Source organism: Canis aureus, chromosome 13 (genome assembly GCF_053574225.1).
Source record: "Canis aureus isolate CA01 chromosome 13, VMU_Caureus_v.1.0, whole genome shotgun sequence".
NCBI lineage: Eukaryota > Metazoa > Chordata > Mammalia > Carnivora > Canidae > Canis > Canis aureus.
The window spans coordinates 52,997,222-53,011,931 of NC_135623.1; the positions used below are offsets into that span (position 1 = coordinate 52,997,222).

The 14,710-nt window shown below is 50.0% G+C and overlaps 1 protein-coding gene across 9 annotated transcripts in view; it reads left to right on the forward strand.

Annotated features, from left to right (window-relative positions):
- ARHGAP10 (Rho GTPase activating protein 10) overlaps positions 1-11,066 on the forward strand; it is a 326,786-nt gene extending 315,720 nt beyond the window's left edge. For 5 of the 9 annotated variants that reach the window (XM_077846305.1, XM_077846304.1, XM_077846297.1 and 2 more), the window contains 4 exons: positions 1,331-1,483; positions 2,768-2,859; positions 8,940-8,990; positions 10,365-11,066. In XM_077846305.1, coding sequence (XP_077702431.1) covers positions 1,331-1,483; positions 2,768-2,859; positions 8,940-8,990; positions 10,365-10,453 — 385 coding nt within the window. In that variant the 3' untranslated portion in view covers positions 10,454-11,066. The other 4 variants (XM_077846298.1, XM_077846301.1, XM_077846299.1 and 1 more) reach the window with 3 other exon arrangements.
- Positions 11,067-14,710: the final 3,644 nt, after the last annotated feature.

A 14,710-nucleotide genomic window follows, 5' to 3' on the forward strand; every position in this document is an offset into this window, starting at 1 on the left:
TCGGCGGGGAGCACACTTGTTCTTGGGGAGGCACATGGGGCAGACTGGGTCTCAGGTGGCTGAGGGTGGCTGGTGGAGCCAGCTGAGTCAGAGGAATTGGACTGGGGGCTGAGCCAGGAGACCAGAGTGGTGACACAGGCATAAGCAACATGATGAGAAGGTAGAGGAGGGAATAGCGTGGGAGCTATTGGAAGTAAAAATGGACAGAATTTGATGTTTGTTCTGCTACAGAAGAAAGAACCAAAGGTAATGCTCAGGAATGTGGAAAGAGAACAAAGCTGCTAATGGAAACTGGTTTTAGCTGAAGAGGGTGAATTTGAGGCAAAGAGCATCTGGGCATCGCGGGCGTTGAATGTATGTGTGTTGAAAATGTAATTGAAACGAACAACTTTCATCACTGTGCTTTTAAAGTAAGAATCATATACTATAGTCACAGGCCTCCAGTTTTGAGATAACTGACGAATAATTTAGTTCAGATCAACATATATTTATTGCATGTTTTTTCATGTTTAGAGGCTCCTCTGTGAGTCTGTTCACTGAACTTTTTATGCTAGGTTTTTTTTTTTAATCTGCAAATATTAGGGAGTGTTAAGGTCACCAAAGATATTTGCTGTTCATAGGTTTCTTTGTTTGTTTTAAAGATTTAATTTATTTACTCATGAGAGATACAGAGAGAAGGGCAGAGACACAGGCAGAAAGAGAAGCAGGCTCCATGCAGGGAGCCTGATGTGGGACTCTATCCTAGGATCACCGGGATCACGACCTGAGCCAAAGGAAGATGTTCAACCACTGAGCCACCCAGGTGCCCCCGTTCATGGGTTTCTCTCCTAAATGCTGTGTTTAGTTTGCTCTAGAGGAATCTTGATTGCTAACTACATTTTTTTTTTTCTGAGTTGCCCCATGTATATGTCCAGATGAAAGGGCTTTAAACATTAAAAGGCCATGTGTTGAGTGTTTGGAGCTATTGAGCATGAGTTTGACTATAGATCTGACACTTTCCTTATAAGCAGAAAACACGAACATCTCAAAAGTCCAAGCAGCTGGTCATGGAAGTTGGCTTCTGGTGTCCTAATTAGTGAACTGATGTGGTGCTAGTTTGGACAAGACTTGATCTTCTCCACAAATCTGGAGAACTACAAGGCATCTCTCCTTTGGATTGTGGCTCTTGGGGCTACAGACCAGGGAGGATGCAGCAGGAACTCGGTCTTTCTCTCATCATCGGGAGAGATAAGGAAGCTGTCGTTTTAGCCACTTAAGAATGGGGTGTCATGCATTTGGTGTCCTGTGGCCTTTAGACTATTAATCCTGTCCTTCAAACTTCCACCCGCAGCCCCTGCCAGATGCGATCACCCATGGTCCAGTGGCTTAACATGCAGTCCCCAGCCAGCCCGAGCTGCAGCCCAGCTGTTACACCACCTTCACCCAAGCCACCGCCTTCTCCTCTCTCTCTATCTGCCACCGTAGTGGACAAGCCACCAGAAAGGTATGGGGGTGTGGAAAATGATGTCGAAGCTAGGGATTGCTCAACCTGAGGAGCATTTCCACCCTTGTCTTGGTATGTGTCTTAGCTCAAGAGCAAGTGCATTCTCAGGAGGAATTTGCCTTAGGTGAGAGCTGCTTGAACCTATCACCCTACTGTGTCTTTTTGGTGCCTGTTGTGCATTCCTGAAACTACTTCTATCAAAAGAACTTCTTACACATGAATATATAGCGCATACTTTTTTATTTTTTTGAAAAGATTTTATTTATTTATTCATGAGAAACAGAGAAAGGCAGAGGGAGAAACAGGCTCCTTGTAAGGAAGCCCGATGCAAGACTCGATCCCAGGACCTAGGGATCATGACCTGAGCCGAAGGCTAACGCTCAACCCCTGAGCCTCCCAACTGGCCCACATGTTTGTTTGTTTGTTTATTTTTTTTGTAAAGGAAAGTGAACTGGAATTAACACGGGCATTTAATGAGCCCGTTGTTCAGAAGCTGGAGGTGCTGGCTAGCACAGCCTTGGTCCTGGGCAGTGGGCTGGAGTTCCTGTGGTCACTGGCTTCCCCCCTCCAGTGAGGTGGGACCCTTCCTTCTGCTTCCATCTGTCTGTCTGGCTGACAGCGTGGTTTCCATCATCCCCCAGCACACTCGTTCCCTAGAATAAGGCAGAGGGCGCTTTGACAAGTGATGAGAAGCTGAGCCTGAAATGCCTTTTGGAGGCAGGAGTGAGGGGATCAACTAGAGAAGACCCAACTCAGGGCACCAGACTCCTTCCAGAGAGGTGTGGGGAGCGGCTGGCAGTGAGGACAGGTGGATGTCCACCACGCCGCCCAAGTCACTGTGCGCGCCCCTGCCCTCACCGCCTTGCCTTCCATCTCATGACACTGGTGCTTTTCCTAGCAGATGAACACAGCACTTAGGAGTAAACATACCCTGTGGCTCCGATAAAGCTGAACGATGGGAAAGGGCATCCCACCAGGCAGAGAGGACAATTAGGTGATGAGGTTCAGTGGAAGCTCCCCCAAGAAGCTCCCTGAAGAAAGATTTAAATTTGAAACCCATCGTTTACTTGAGAATCAAGTACTGTAGATGTGCCTGATGTTCACTCCTCTGCTACTTGGCATGTGTGTGTTTTTTTGTTTTTTGTTTCTGTTTTTGTTTTGAAAGAGTTGTCCCACTGGTGATCTACAAATGAGATTTGGGAGGGGATCAGGGTCAGGGGGAGGTGAGGCCCCCCCTCTCCGTGTCTCATGTTTTAATCTGTGTCTTTCTCGTTCCCTTCTCAGCATTGTCAATCGGAAGGCTCGAGCAGTGTATCCATGTGAAGCAGAACACAGCTCAGAATTATCTTTTGAAATAGGAGCGATTTTTGAGGATGGTAAGTGTTAGTGGGAGCTTTGTGGTAGCATATATTCTGTCCCCCTCTGGATGTCTACAGTCAGCAGTCTCTGGTTGTGGGGTTGTCAGGAGCACACGTCCGTCCCTTAACACTTTGGACAGGAGAGAGTGGCCCCATTGGCTGCCAGGCACTAAACACCAGGGGGCTATGGAATTCCACCTCTGCTTTCAAAGTGATTATTCTCCAAACCTATTAACTCTTATGAATCTTCGTTCAGGACGTCTCTCTGCTGACGTAAAGAGAAGCTAGTGCGACTTGGAATTAAGAAATACTTCTGATTTGCATCCTTTGTTTTTCTCTCCCCGAGTCCCCAGCCAAGCCTCCTAAATGTGTCAGTTTTGCCAAATCTGAGTTACAGAAGAGTACTCTTGTCAAGGAATTTTGCTTTCTAGTTCCCTTACCATGCCTAGGCTTTACATGATTTTTGCTTATCTGAATAGTGTGTGAATCTCTAGACCTGGGCATTGACTTTGCATATTGAAACAAGGGTGTGTATTTTATCTGAGTCTTTAATATTCACACACAGGCATCTAGGAGCTCTGCTTGGCTTAATATTTCGCAGATTTCTCCTATGGTTCATTGCTTATCTCTTTTCCCCCTCTCCTGATTTCTTCCTTAACAGTCTTGTTCATTATGAAATTCACTGGTTGCTATGGAAATGGTGATGCGTGTGGGTGGAGCTGCCCAAAAGAGTTCTGGGAAGGCCCTGAGGATCTTAGATGCCTGGAATGGAATGGTCAGTTAGCCCAGAATGTTTGGAATATATGGAGTATGTCAACACAACACCTAGTGGTATATTGTCAGTAATGCAGTGCTTGTTGTGTTTGTTTTTTAGAAAGTAAGTTGCCTGTTTATTTTTTTATCTATTTATTTGGAGGGGAGGGGTAGAGAGAGAGGGAGAATCTTAAGCAGGCTCTATGCCCAGTGCAGACCCTGAGGTGGGGCTTGATCTCACAACCCTGAGATCATGACCTGAGCCAAAAATCAAGAACTAAATTAAGCATCAGACACTTAACTGATTAAAAAAAAAAAAAAAAGACACTTAACTGATTGAGCCACCTGGATGCCCTGCAATTTGCATCATTTAGAATAGATTTATATGTGTGTGATATGTACTGTCGAGAGCCAGGGACTCCTCATAGTGTCGGAAAACAAATAACACTCCCACCAAAACCCCCACATCTGAGACAATTGTACTTTATGGAGAAACTTTGTTCTTGGAGTAGAGGCAAGATCATTCCTTGTCACCGTAACATACATGCATGTGATTTTTGCCAGGTGAGCATGGAAATTGCTGCCCTGCTCCAGGCCTGTCACATACTGGCCCACCACATGGCATGAGGGAACACTGAGACAGTAGTGTTGAAACCCACTCATTTGAGAAATGATGGTGAATTTTTGCATCATGTGATTAGATCTGATTGGGAGCCTCTGAAATCCCTTAGGCTGTGTTGTTTGTGAATTATTTACCTTGGTGGAAGGCTTCTCTATTAGAATGCCTTTGGCTGCAAGTAACAGAAACTGATACAGCTGGCTATCAATCATGAAAATGGATTAGCTCTTGCAATGATTAAGTCTGGAAGGGTTGGTTAATTCACATTCTCAGAGATAGTAGTAGATCCATCCCTGCTGAACTGTTTACAGCGGGCACAGTGGAATGCATTCAGAACCTCCACCCCGAGACTCGCTGTGTCTTAGGGCTAGGTCTTAAAGAGTACAGAAAATCAAAGACCCTTAAATAGGATTTATTCTTTTTCCTTTGCACCTTCATGTCTGTGCACAATTGATCTCTTAGCCGAAAATTTCATTAAAACTGTGCTTGCTTAGGAACCATCTAGTGAAGCTCTTCCTTGAATGGTTTAGGGTCTTGCCTGCTGAAGACTGACACAGAGTAGGACACACAGGTGGCTCGTCCGGCCTCCGCTTGTGCGAAGCCAGGCAGAGCTCTAGGTGGCCACCGTTACAGCACAGCCCTCAGGAATGTGACCAGGACCACATTCTTTTTGCACACCAGCAATATTTCGGCCTCTAAAGCATCCAGGACCTTTTTCCTGTGTTCACTTGTCCACTGGAGTCTTAGCAGCTATCATAAATGCTCTTGCAGTATAATCCCCTTTTGTACCACATATGGGCAGCAAAGGAAATTGGTTTATGGCATTCAGTGGCCTTTGGTAAAGACAAAATCCAGGTCAAAGAGGCCCCTGGGCCGCATTGTCAGTAGTTACATGTGGTTTGTAATATATACAACAGCGAGAAACCCTAAACCAGACTGTGGAAGAGATAGGGATCTTTAGTAATGAAGTAGCTTGATAGCTGTTCCTTGCTCGTTAGCTCTTACTGTGTGGACCTGGACTGAAGTTATGAGTTTACATTCCAGGCTGAAGATTGATCTGCATCGTAGACACATGACTGCTTAAACATCGTTCATGGGAAATGCCTCCCATAGCTCCCAGGGAGGGCAATGTATGTAAAGTCTCAGGGCGGCCTATATTCTTGTGACTGCCATATGGACCTTACCTTCTCTCTGGGCCTGGGGAATCCCAGAAACACATTTGTCTGGTGACCAGTCAGTCCTGATCTCTTACCAGATGGGCGGCTCTTCAGCTGGCAGACTTCCAGTCCAAGTGGAGAGTGTATAGACACTAATCCTTGCGACAGTTTAGCATTATCTTGATAGGTTGGATGTGTACAGACCCCACAACCCAACAGTTGTACTCCTGGGTATATTCCTGACCTTTGGGAATCCTGACATCGTTGAGTTAAAAAGAAAAAGTGAGTGCCAGAAGACTCTATATAACATGGTTCTGGCTAAGCTCTGAAAGAAGCAAACTAAGTAGCATATTATTTGGAGACGTGTACATGTGCGATGAAACTGTGTTTTAACCACAGCTGGAGTAAGAGAATGAGAAATACAACATTCAAGCCTTGGGGTCGGGGTAGGGATCTAGGGGAGGGGCTGGCAGAGGAACAAACCCACGACGAGGCCTTCGTATCAGTCCCGCGTTGCATGGGTTTTTGGTGTTCACTGTGTTACGATGATGCTTCAGTGACTTAAATATTTGTCATATATATTGTTTTTATTATGCTAAAAAAAAATAACAAACTGCCACACCAGAACTGAGTCCATATTCTGTTCTGGAGAAAGTTTCTTGCAAATGATCCTTGTCACCAGCTCCAGTGTCCCTGTTGTTACGGGATGGTAAATGAGGACATGGAACAGCCACAGTGAGATTTCACCTCAGACCCATTAGGATGACTGTTATCAAAAACACAGAACATAACAAGCATCAGCAAGGATATGGAGAAACCAGAACCCTTGTGCGTTGCTGGTAGGAATGTAAGATGGTGCATGTAGTAGCTGCTAGAAAACAGTATGGAAGTTCCTTTAAAAAAATGAATCATAATTACCATCCAGTCCAACAATTCCACTTTTGGATATATACACACAAGAATTGAAAGCAGGGCCTCAAACAGGTGTTTGTACACTCATGTCCACAGCTGCATTTTCACAGTAGCCCAAAGGGGGAAATACCCAAATGTTCCTTCACGGATGAGTGGATAAACATATCATGGAATATTTAGCCATAAAACGAATGAAATTCTGAGACATGCTCCAACATGGGTGAACCTTGAAGATAGTATGTTAAGGGAAATGAGCCAGTCACAAAAGGACAAACTGTCTATAATTCCACTAATATGCAGTATCTATAATAGGCAAATTCATAGGGACAGTGGCATCGAGGTTTCCAGGAGCCCAGGGAGGGGGATGGGGAGTTAGTGTTTAACGGACACAGAGCTTCAGTTTGGGAAGGTGTAAAAGTTCTGGGAATGGATGGTGCTGGTGTTTATACAGCATTGTGACTGTTCTTAATACCACTGAATTGCATACTTCAAAATTATTACAATGGTAAATTTTAGGTTATATATATTTTATAACAATGAAAAATCTGTGCTAGGGAGCAGCATCAGTATAATTGTCATCACATACTGATAGGGTTCTTAAGGATGTGTGCCTCGCCCAGGGCCATGTAGCTCATGAATAGCAGGATGGGGTGTGCAACTTAGGCCCTTTCAAGGCAACTGGCACATGGTTAGCGTCCCCCAGTGCTCGGTGACTGCCATGATGTCTACCTCTGGGTCGTGGGAGTCTTTAAGGAGCAGCTGCCTCTCCACAGCCTCTTGGGTGAATAGCGGAGCTATTGACCTGTCCCCCCAGTGGGAGATTATGGCTGATGGCAGCCCAATGTCAGGGAATTTGGAGGAACTATCTTTAGTCCACGTCCCCCATTCCATGCCCATGCCCACTTTCTTTGGGAGCAGTCTGAGGAAGGTATTTACTGCTCTTTAGTGCTAGCTGGGGTCCCTGGCCTCATACCCGTTGTCTTTGTTCAGGCTACTGTAACAGACACCATAGACTCGGTGGCTTAAGCAGCAAAAATTTATTTCCCACGGTTTTGGAGGCTGGGGATTCCAAGAGGGCATCCACAGGGTCAGGTCCTGGTGGGAGCTCTCTCCCTGGTTTCCTCACATGGTGGGAGGAGTGGTAAGTGGGTTGGGAGGAGAGGAAGTAATCACTCTCCAGTCCTTTCTCACAAGGATGCTAATCCTATCATGGGACCCCACCCTCATGACCTTATCTAACTTTCATTACCTCCCAAAGGCCCCACCTCCTACTACCATCCCCCTGGGAGTCAGGGTTTCAATGTATAGTTTGTGGGAGGACACAAATGTGCAGTTCATAACACCTGCCTTGCTGCATGCCCTGGCCTTCTCCCAGCGTGAGGCTGGCCAGGGTCCCATGGCTGAAGGAGGGCAAGGCTCTGGGCTGAGACTGACAGGCAGGGTACAGTCCACAGGGATGGAGACCTGTACACAGTTGCTTCCCTGCATCAGACAAGGTGTGGACATGGTGTGTGCCTGGCATCACACTTGATGTAAATGGTCTTACTTTAATCTTTCCAGCAACTTCAGGTGAGTTATTGCTTCCTCTCTTTTAGAAATGAGGAGCATGGAGGTCAGGGGAGATGAAGTCAATCATCCAGGGTCACCCAGTCATTAGGGAGTCAGAGTTCCAGCCAAGATCTCATTTCTCTTATACTCACTGCCTCTTGGAGTCCAAGTCTTCTCCCAAATGAGGCTCCTATTTCTGAAACTGCCTGTAGTTGGGTTCTCCAGAGACACAGAACACATAGAGCATGAGTGTGTCTGTGAATGTGTGAATTGCTTTCGATAGATAGGTGTTGACTCATGTAGTTGTGGAGAGGGTAGGCTAGAAGGCTGAGAACCAGGAGATGGATGCAGTCTGTGTCCAAACTCTGAGGGCGGGGTCCTCTCTTCTTGGAGGGAGGCCAGTCTTTGTTCCATTAAGGCCTTCAGCTTATTAGGTGAGGCCCACTTGTATTATTTTAGGTGATCTGCTTTACTCACAGTCTACTGATTTCCCTGTTCATCACATCTCAACTTCTAGAATAACATGTAGGTACCCTGGCCTCTCCAAGTTGATAGGTGAAACCATCACACTGACATTGGAGGAAGTGGTTTGATCAACCAAGTATAGCAAGGAGCCCAGGATGGGTATTTTGGGATTTGATGTTCCCAGGAGAGGCTAGGTCTTCCTTCAAAGAGATGGTGAGACTCTCACAGGCCTCATCTGTAACCTCTGAGTCCCTTTCCCCATGAGTGGGGAAGGAAGAACTCCTGCATCCCATTCCCAGGCCTTGGCCGTGTCCAAGCTCTTGGGTACTGCAGGGTCTTCTCAGTCCCCTAAGTTGGTGACATTTCTCTCCTGCCCTCTGGGGAGATGAGGGCTGCAGAGGAAGCTGATGAGGTGTGGATAAGCTGCCCAGTCTGTGGTAGGATTGGTGTGGGATTCCCGACCTAGCCTGGTTTCCCACATTCAGGCCTCCTTCACCCCCAGCTTTATGGGAAATTACCTTTCTTTCTCTCCTGTTCAGCCTGAGTCTATTAATTCCTTCTCTGGGTGAGATTGGGCGTTTGCGGTGTATAGGAGAAGAAACGATGAGCACGTCCAAGGCGTTCTTCCATAAACTATTTTCCAGACTCCTTGGAGCAGTCCTACAGGCTAAGTGCTGCTAAGCCCCGTCTTGCAGGTGAGGGGGCTGAGGGGTGCCTGAGGATTGAGTAGTTGCCCTGGTGCACCTGGCTGGCACTGTCAGCTGCGGGTCTCCCCTGCAGGCTCTGTCCTGAGCCCGCAGCCCTTTCCACTGAGCGCCCCCCCCCCCACGTTGCACGACCCCTGGGGGCCTTTCCCATGGAGCTTAGTCCCCTCCCCTGACAGAGACTGTTCTGGGGGTATTGCCAGCTGGGGGGAGGGGTTGGAATAAGTGAGAGCCATTTTTTTTTAAAGATTTTATGTATTTATTCCTGAGAGACACAGGCAGAGGGAGAAGCAGGCTCCCTGCGGGGGGCTCGACGCGGGACTCGATCCCGGGACCCCGGGATCCTGCCCTGAGCTGAGGGCAGCCGCTCAGCCGCTGAGCCCCCTGGGCATCCCGAGTGAGAACCTTTAAAATCTGTGCCCTGAGGAACAGCTTCAGGCTGGAATCTGTGCGGGAGCCAAGGAGGTGGCTGGCTGCCGGGCCCCGGAAAGCCCGTACCCGTACCCAGTTCATTGGTTGTTGGTTCTTTAAACAAACCCTCGGCTCCGGGCAGGGAGCTGGGGATGCCGTCGCCGCCCCCGTCGGGGAGTCGCAGGCGGGGAGCGAGGCCAGTGTGTCCCGGCGCTGCCCGGCCTGGAGTGCGCCAGCCGGGGGGGTCCACTGCGGGGCAGGTGGGGGGCGTTAGACGCTCTGTATTGGACTCCCAAGCCCCGGTGACAAGAGCTTGGACCCTGTGCATGTGCTGCCCAGCCAGCAGTCACTCTCTCAGGCATCTGGCCGGGTATTTGTGCCCAGGGGTGTGCGGCCTAGGCCCTGCCCTCAGGAGCACCCATCCTGTGGTAGACAGGAGCCCATATGACGCCCGAGGCCTGAGAATGCTGAGAATTCATGGAAGAGGGAGCCTCCCCCGAGGACAGGGCATTTAGAGGCCCCTGAAGGGGAGGGGTCACCCCGTGAAGGGTTTGGGGAGGCACTGGAGGGGAGCATGAGGGGAGCCAGGAGGCCTGGGCAGGACCAGGTGCCTGGCACCAGACAGCGGAAGCCTGGGTCTGTTCCTGTACCTTGCTGCCTTTAAGCAGGGGAAAGTGATCAGCTCCATGTTCTAGAGAGTTCAGTGAGCTCCTTTGTGCACAGCAGATTGGAAGGAACCAGACTGGAAGCCGGGGGTTCGGTCAGGAGGCTGCTCAGGGCCGCAGTGGCCGACGGGCAGATCCTGTAAAGAACCCAGATCTGCAACCTCACATCCCAGATGGGGGCCCCTTGGCTCCTGGTTGAGCTTTCAACACACACGGCCGTGCAGTGAGTTCCGCAGGAAGCAAGAACTTGGGGGCGTTCGGGTAGAAAGTGATTCCTCTTTCTTTTCAGTGCAAACCTCGAGGGAACCTGGCTGGCTGGAAGGGACCCTGAATGGCAAGAGGGGGCTGATTCCACAGAACTACGTCAAGCTGCTGTAGTGCCTGGCCGGGGAGGCCCCACGTAGACCTTGGCATCTGGGAACCTGCCTTCATCCTCCAGGGCGGAACCCACAGCCGCCGGACGTGGGAACTGCAGATCACGGCTTGGCACTCCAGGGGCAGGTGGGGGGACAGGACGGACCCCACAGAGCTGCCTAGGTCTGTGGAGCAGGAGGAGAGTAGCAGGATTAACGGGACGGACCTTTCATTTGTCACGCCTCTGGACTGAGAGTTAATAATGCAGTCAGGCCTCCCCGCTGGTGATCACTCCTCCAGGCGCCTCCCTGCACACCTGCTGCTGAGATTTTAAAGGGAACTGTCCTCACTCGTGGTGGTGTCCACAGGATGTGCTCTTGGCCTCGGTTGATGTGTGGAGAGGGCTGCTGCGGGCGGGGCCGGGGGGGGGGTTCCGTCCAAACCCAGAGAGAGGGCAGCACAGAGATGCTCCTTCCTAGATGGCCACCCCGGGACCCACATTCACTCCACTTAGAGCACACTGGCGTATTTATAACAGGCTTCTCGTTGGTGCTTCTCACCTGTGTGCTGTTTCCCAAACACCACCTTTTGGCCCCAAGTTCTCTGTAAATGAAATAAAATGTAATTTACTATTTGATTTGTGTGTCATAATGTGGGGAAGAGATCGTGGAATTCGTTCCCTTTGTGATGTTTCATGATTTGGCACCCAGGGCATAGAAATGCATCTTCCTCTGAGGTTGGTGCACGCTCCGAGGTAGGATTTATTAACAAGGAGCCTTGCTTATTCACAGCATGGCATGTTCCTGGGGACAGCAGCCTTCTCTGATGTGTGACATCCTGGAGGGCCACCCCCAGCCACCTGAACAGGCTGTCCCGGTGGTCTGTGTGACTCCTGAGGGGGGTGGGGCTGGGGTGGTGCCCCCGAGCAGTGTGTGCATGAGCAACGTCAGCGCTGTGGGGCCCCACTCCCTCCCCTGACTAACTTCACTGGACTACTCTGTCCCCACCCCACCCCCATATTCCCTCTGTTTTCCAGGAGGAGCCTCGTCTGTGACCCTGCACATCACGGCACCCTAGCTGTGGGCCGGCCCCACTGTGATGCTTCCTCATTCTTCCTGGGCACAGACTAAACCAACCTCTCCTTTGTCCCCTGAGCTGGAGTCCTTGAAGTATGGAGCTCGTTTTTAGGAGCCTCATGATTCTGAAGCCAGCCCCACACAGGGCCTGCTCCGGAGGCCTGGCGTGTCTCCTTCCCCACGGGATGGAGGCTCCTCAGGCCTGTCAGACTTTGCTCCTAAGAATTTGTCATAGGAAAGATGTGTCTGCTGCCTCTTCCCCAGATGAGTCGGTTCAAGAGCTTGCTGGTTATCAAGTTTGAAGTCACCTATGTGGACCATGTAGGGTGTCAAGTTTGTGGGTATACGGGGGAATGGGCCTGTTGGAAAGGATCTTTGTTTTACTGACAAATACAGCCTGAGTGCAAATCCTGCCCTGTGGGCGCAGCAGAGAGACCGGGACTGCGGGCGGCCCGGCGGCCTGTGTTCTGAGTTACCACTTCTGCTCATGCCCACTGCTTAAGGACGTGGAAGGGGAACTTGGTTTATGAGAGTAACTGATGTTTCCCACTTTAAGCCCTCTGCGGGGAAAATGCATATGTATGGGCCCCTCGGGTGGGCTCACGATAGCCCCGGGAGTGATCTCCTGGCAGTCATCCTAATAGGTGTATGCCCATGGGGCGTTTCAAGGAAGCCCTGCTGCACCAAGACCTGACTTATTTGCTTGCTTATGGAAGCCTGCCATCATCCACAGTGAGGTGCGCCCTACCTGCTGGTCCCCGCCAAAGTGCTGAAACTCCCGAAGCGTGTTTACCGCCACTTACTCGGTCAAGGAAATTGCTCCTGTGTCTGACTACCTGTGTGATTAGGGCTAAATTAAATTGACTCAGTGATGCCGTTTCTGCCTCCTAAAAAGAAAATGATAGCCAGAGGTTTGTACTGAAATGATGTAATACAAGTGGCATGCCCAGAATGTAGTATAGGGTTAGATAATGCGGCCTGCTGTTCCCTGTATTCTTACCACTAAGAAAGCCACTGGCACCTTCGTCGTCAGGGCCATCTGTGTTCTGTAGGACAGGACGACGATGTGGTGGGCGCAAAGCCTCAGAACACGTGGGGCGCGAGGACTCCAACAGCCTCCAGCCCCGCAGGCCACTCCTGTGGCTGGCTGGGGAGGAGTGCCAGAGGGGACCCAGGGGGTGTTTGCCTCTGCGAACAGGACCTGTGTGGCCAGGCTTGCCAAGGCCTCTGGGGAGGGAGCGTCCCTCGGTCTGCCCCACAGTATACTTAGGATCGTGAGACATTCTCTTATGTTGGTAGATCATCTTCATTTCCCCAGCTGCGAAATAGGGTCTATTTGTTTCTGCTGCGTGGGTGTGGCCATCCCCTGAGCATCTGCTGGCCGCTGGCCTCTCAGCCCACTTCATTCTGCACCAGTTGCAGCTGGGCTCAGACCAGGGCTCCAGCCTGTGTTCATTCAAAGTCACCAAGGGCGTTTTGGCAAAAGCAGACACTCGGATTCTGTTTCTGCTTGCTATGGGGCTGGCTGTGGGGCTTGCATCTGATTGCATCACCCGAGGGTCTGCTCTGGAGACCTCCGTGCCTATAAAGAAGATACCACGTGAGATTAGAACCAGAGAGTTTGCGGGGCTTTCCTCCCCTCTTCTTTGTAGTAGCAGAAACATCTGCAGTTGGGGGTGGGGAGTGGAGGGTGGGGGTGGGGAAAGCAGTGGGTTGTCTGCCAGAGATAGATGTTTAACTCCTTCTTTCCACAGAGTGACTGAATGAGCCAGGAGAATTTATCCCATTTTATAGGTGGGCAGATGGAGGCCCTCAAGGACCAAGAGCCTCACTCAGGTTCAGTCCTCTACTCTATGTTCTTTCTGCCGTACCATCTTGCCTCTGGGGGCCAGTAAGGGATGTTGGCTGTTTTGGGTTGATTTGAGCTCCTCCCAAATTCATATGCTGAAACCCTATGGCCCATTATCTCAGAATGTGACCTCATTTGGAAATAGGATTGTTACAGGTGTATGTAGTTAAGATGAGGTCAGTACCATGGGGCCCTAATCCGATAGGACTGGTGTCCTTATAAAAGGGAAATTTGAAAAAAATAAAAAATAAAAGGGAAATTTGGAGACAGAGACAGATGCACATAGAGGGAAGACAATGTGAAGAGACACAGGGAGAAGACAGCCATCCGTGATGAGGCAAAAAGGGAAGTCTGGAAGAGATCCCTCCCTCACGGCCTCAGAAGGAACCAGCTCTGCCAAGACCTCGATCTCAGACTTCCAGCCAACTGGTGGTAGGTTGTTACAGCTGTCCTAGGGAACGAATACAGTGGCTACAGGATGAGTTAAAAACAACATATTTGGAGTCTTTTTTCATGATTTTATACCTTGGTGACCTTGGGCAAGTGAACTTGACCTCTTTATACTTCTGTGGAGAGAGCACTGCCAACCTCACTGGGATGTTGTGACCAATGGTAGCATTGAGGGCCTGATGGGTGCGTGGTGGGAAGCACAGTTTGATAAGTGGAGATGGGAGAAGGCAGCTGGCAGGGTGCCCCGGTGGTGGGGATCCGTCTCTGTCCCCCTCCTCATCTCCCAGCCAGCCGTTGCTTTTCTCCAGGTCCTTCTCCAAAGGCCACTTCTTGGTCTTTCCCTCTACATTGGCCTTTCCCCGCCTTCCCGAGGGCATACTAGGCCTCTGTAATCCTGGCCTCGTCTTTGTTCCCTGTTCAGCTCGGTGCTGGGCCCCTTCTCACCTTCTTATGTGCTCCCCTCCAATATGTCCAAGCCAGGGTGGTGACTTCTTTTCTCAGCCAGATGTTTTCTGTGACTTTTTGAGTCGCCTTGAGCCACGCAACTTCCCTTCCTCTCTCTTGTCCAAAGATGTTTTCCCAAGAGCGTGTCCTCTACTGGCTTTCCTGTGCTTAGCACTGGGCTGTCTTCTCAGAAGCTCGTCAGCACTCCTCCTTCACTGGCCTGGGCACTAATTCATCGGTACCCGACCTGGGTAGCCTGGCGTAGTCTCCTAATGTTCACGTCTGCAAAAAAGCTTCTCAAGCTACTGGTTAGAGGAATGAATACCTTGGAGAATTCTTTGCTATCAGAAGATCGACGTGATCGGAGAGCAGACCTCTGCATTTCGTCCAACGAGAGACCTGCGCTCTGGACTTTGGCAGTTAATGCACCAGATTCATGTAGGCGGCTCAGTGCTGTGTGCT